Source organism: Petaurus breviceps, unplaced genomic scaffold (genome assembly GCF_028583685.1).
Source record: "Petaurus breviceps papuanus isolate PSGF00001 unplaced genomic scaffold, PetGlider_PUasm1.0 37, whole genome shotgun sequence".
In the NCBI taxonomy this organism is placed as follows: Eukaryota; Metazoa; Chordata; class Mammalia; order Diprotodontia; family Petauridae; genus Petaurus; species Petaurus breviceps.
Genome location: NW_027186296.1, coordinates 9,882,556 through 9,885,790, shown reverse-complemented (window position 1 = coordinate 9,885,790; position 3,235 = coordinate 9,882,556). Strand labels below are relative to the sequence as shown.

General features: G+C 40.5%; 1 gene segment (V, D, J or C); it reads right to left on the bottom strand.

Annotated features, from left to right (window-relative positions):
• LOC138168767 (T cell receptor alpha variable 39-like) overlaps nt 1-1,045 on the bottom strand; it is a 2,570-nt gene extending 1,525 nt beyond the window's left edge. The window contains 1 exon segment of the V gene segment in view: nt 961-1,045. Coding sequence covers nt 961-1,045 — 85 coding nt within the window.
• Between the last annotated feature and the right edge of the window lie 2,190 nt (nt 1,046-3,235).

Below are 3,235 nucleotides of genomic sequence, written 5' to 3'. Positions count from 1 at the left end.
CTCTCTCTCTCTCTCTCTCTCTCTCTCTCTCTCTCTCTCTCTCTCTGCCTCTCTCTGTCTCTCTGTCTCTGTCTCTTTGTCCCTATCTGTCTCTCTCTCCCATTTTCCACACAGTTGTCAGACTGATATTCCTGAATTACAGATATTTTAGAACTTGCTCAAAAAACTCCTGTGGCTCCCACTCCCTCTAGGAAAAAATAAAAATTCTTAGCCTGTCAGTAGAGACCCTCCACACTATGGTTCCTAACTGCTTTTCTAGTCTTCTTTCATATGATTTCCTTCCATGTGCTACTTGTTCCTATAAAACTGTCTTGTTAACTATTTCTCATATGCTACATTGCATCTCTAAAATTCATGTCTTTGCCCAAAATGTGAAATGCATTTCTTCCCCACCCTTGCATCTTGAAATGCCCATCTTCCTTCAAGTCATAGCTTAGGTTATATCTCTTACTTGAAGCCTTTTTTATCATCCCAGTTCTTAATCCCTCCCAGAATCACCTTTGTCTTGTTTTGTATGTACTTGTATTCACTTACCTAGGTATATGCTCTTTGTCCTACTACCACTCTGCCCCAATATATCTTCCATAAAATATATGCTCCTTGAGGACAGGATTGGTTATGTTTTTGTCTTTGTATCCCAGGTATCAAGCACAGTCCCTTGCACCTACTTCCAGCTCAGTCCCTGCTGTCATCACTGGGAGGAGCAATCACTATGAAGAAAGGATCCAACTTCCTTACACCAATAATATCAGCCACTGACTGCCTACTAGCAAAGTGCAGATAGGTCTGAAAGGCCTGGGAAAGGGCCTCACAGTCTACATGTCCTGTCTAGCCTTGCTCCCACAGTCATCATCCTGGGAAGCAAACCCGGTGGAGGTGCAGTCTGGCAACTGTTTCTGCAGGTGCTGAAGCCACCTTAGCAATCATAACTATTAAAGACCCAGAAAAGAAAGTTCTCACCATCATGGTCCTTGACATGATCAAACGTTTCAACGTCAGAAACAGATATGATTTTAGCAGTGGAAATGATATAAAGAAGATACATTGCTATCTGCTTTGCTACTTTATCCTGAGGGCAATGAGACCTTTCTATGTGATTTGCAAGGGAGCCCTCAGATGTGTGTTACCTCCTCATTAGAATAGAGCTATTGAGAGCAAGGACTGTCTCCTATTTTCCCATTTGTATCTAGAGAGCCCAGAACAGAATAAGTACTTAATCAATGGGTTGGTTTTCCCATTGAAAGGGAAGAAATATGCTATTTTATCTGACTAAATTCAAACCTTCATAATGAAGTAATGTCTTCAGTCAGTCATAGAAGTAGAAGGGATTTCAACCATGATCTAGTTCAATCCAGTTTTACAGCTAAGAAAACTGAGGGTCCCAATAGTTAAGGGACTTGCCTAAGGTCACAAAAGTGGTAAACACTAGATATTAGATTTGAACCCATGATCCTTAATTCTCAGATAGCACACTTAGCCTTAAACCACATTGGTCTCTGTTACTTTATCCTATAGCAACCCCTTTTAAAAGACTGAGTCTCAGAGGGAGTGGATAGAGCCCTGAGTCTGGAGTTGGGAAGACTCATCTTTCTGAGTTCAGATCTGGCCTCAGACACTTACTAGCTGTGTGACCCTGGGCAAGTCACTTAACCCTGTTTGTCTCAGTTTCCTCATTTGTAAAATAAGCTGGAAAAGGAAAAGGCAAACCACTCCAGTATCTTTGTCAAGAAAACCCCAACAGGTCACAAAGGGTCAGATATGATTGAAACAATTAAAGTAGGGTCAAAGTGTTTGAAGCTATTGACTTAAGAGGAGATACTTGAAAGCTGGGCTAATTCGAAGAGGTAGAGATGAGAGCATCTAGGTGGCAAACTAGATAGAGTATTAGAATTGGAGTCAGGAAGATGTGAGTTCAAATTCTGACAACTAGTTCTGTGACCTTGGTTGACTCACTGAACCTCTCAGCCTCAGTTTTCTTATCTGTAAAATGTAGATAATATTAGCAGGATTATAATACTTCCAGGATTGTTGTGAGAATCAACTGAGATCACATGTTAAAATGCTTTGCAAACGTTAAACCAATATGAAATTGCGATGATGAGGAAGATGGTGATGATGAGATGGGAATGGAGAGGTATTCAAGGTATATGCAACTTTGTGAAGAGATGCTTAGCATTGGGAAAACCCAGGATGTGAAGGAGAACAGCTTTATTAGAGTATAAGCAGGCCTGGGGATCCTGCCACCTTGATACCACATGTGGTCTTCTAGGTCCTTGGGTGTGGTCGTTTAACTGAGTCCAAGTTTTACAGAACAAATTCTTTTGTTAAGGGGATTTGTTTTGTGGAGTTTGGATTCAGTCAAAGAGCAGCACCAGAGGACCTAGAGGGTCACAAGTGAGGCCACAGGTTGTCCATCCCTGGTAGAGTATTTGATGGTTAGCAGTGATAATAAGGCTGTTTAGGCATTCATGAGGATTTCTCTGACTCATTAGTCCATGATGATTTTCCCATTTCTTTGGACTCTTGTAACAAATAGTTTTAATCTGTTTTAGTAATTTTCATAACTATCTTACCTATGATCAGATTCGTGTATGTTTATCTTCTCTCTCTTACTTGATTTTGAATTCTTGAAGAGAATTCTGGGATGGCTTCCTTTTTGTTTTTATTCTTTGCTATCTTGATGTAGCACGCCCAAACAGAGCTATACACACAAAAGGCAGGAGACAAGCACTTCTTGACTAAATGGCAACCTAATATAGGACTTGGACCATAGGACTTAGAATAAAGAAGGCTAGTGATCAGATGCCACATCTCATATTTATTAACCTGTGGTCCTGGGCAAGTCATTGAATTTTTCTGAGTCTTTGCTTCTTCATCTATAAAGTGAGGGAGGAGGTAGACTTGATGGCTTCCAAAGCTCCTTTCAATTCTAAATCTATGATTGAGGGGCAGCTAGGTGGCACAATGAATAGAGCACGAGCCCTAGAGGTTTCAGATCCAGCCTCAGACACTTAATACTTACTAGCTGAGTGACCTTGGGTGAGTCACTTAACCCCAATTGCCCTGCCTTCCCCCCTCCAAAAAGGAAAAAGGAAGAAAGTAAATCAATGATCGTGTAAAATAATATGAATCTTACATGCTCCCTTGTTTCAAGATGCTTTTTACTTTATTCTGACAACATTGTGAAGTTCATGGAATAAATAATATAAGGAGTTATAATTCTCGCTTTTTTTGG